We start from the raw sequence: 1106 nt of genomic DNA on the forward strand, positions 1-1106 counted from the left end.
AAATGTCTTCCAGGCATCTCATTATTTCAAATATTATTGTTTCAGCAGATGCATCTTCTGTGTGATGATTTTCATCTTGGTCCTAATTGTTTTGGAAATTTTTGGAAGCCTGTCATCATTGCTGCCTACTTGGGCATTTCAGCAGTTGTCATATTCATCTGGAGAATTATCTTTCCTGTGAGTGCACCAACATGTCATATTTTTAGTCACATTAAGATGGGATGGTATAGTCACTGGTCCTTTTAATTTCAGTATGTACTATAAACGTCTTCTATAAGCACAACTTCCACTGCATATTCCACTAATTATCACAATTCCTACTTTCATTATCATTTAGACTAAAATATTTTAAATTCTAATGGAATTAAAAAAAAAACCTTACATACTGCAAAAGTGAACTTGAAAGTGCATTGTTTAATCTCCAAATAGTTCATATTTTTCCAACTATTTTGTTACTGATTTCTAGTTTAAGTCCATGGTGACCTAAGAGCAAACTATACCATTTCTGGGAAGAGTGAATATCTTGTGAAAGACCCAATTCTCCTTGTTCATCTCTTATATTATCTTCCTTCACTTTTCATTAAGCTATACTTACTAGGTAGATTGTTGTTATTATTATTATTATCTGGCTAATGTTATATAGAACAAACAGTTACATGACAGATCAATTAAGAAATAGGTTAAGTTTGACCTTCATTTGTTCCTTCTCTAATGCTCCTCCTTTCACTATGGAGATGAGAGTTGCTGACTTCTATTATTTGTCTTGTATAAAGAACCTCCTTTATACTTCTTGTCAGACAGGCTTACTGGAGACCATATCACTTGATTTCTGTCTTTCTCGGAAAGTCTTTATTCCTTCTAAACTTGAGAATAATAATTGTGCAAGATAGAATTCTAGGTTGATGGTTCTGTGCATTTAACATTTTGTAATTCCACTTTTTTTCTTAATAACCAAGGCTTCTGAAGAGAAGTTTCATGTTATTCTTATTTTTTGTTTCTTGGCAAAGTATTTCTACCTCTCTGGTACCTTCTAGGACTTTTCTTTGTCTTTCATGTTCTGGGCTTTGAATATTATATTACTAGGTGTTGATTTTGTGGTATTTATT

The 1106-nt window shown here is 32.4% G+C and overlaps 1 protein-coding gene across 4 annotated transcripts in view; it reads left to right on the forward strand.

Moving 5' to 3' along the window:
* LOC102478015 (transport and Golgi organization protein 1 homolog) overlaps nt 1-1106 on the forward strand; it is a 29060-nt gene that overhangs the window by 4134 nt on the left and 23820 nt on the right. For all 4 annotated transcript variants that reach the window (XR_003547978.1, XR_003547977.1, XR_001369772.2 and 1 more), the window contains exon 4: nt 46-177. Coding sequence is in view for 1 of the 4 variants with exons in the window: in XM_006168880.1 (XP_006168942.1) it covers nt 46-177 (132 nt within the window). In the remaining 3 variants the exon portion in view is untranslated. The remainder of the gene's footprint in view (nt 1-45; nt 178-1106) is intronic.

Source organism: Tupaia chinensis, unplaced genomic scaffold, assembly GCF_000334495.1.
Source record: "Tupaia chinensis unplaced genomic scaffold, TupChi_1.0 Scaffold146304_1, whole genome shotgun sequence".
Taxonomy (NCBI): Eukaryota; Metazoa; Chordata; class Mammalia; order Scandentia; family Tupaiidae; genus Tupaia; species Tupaia belangeri.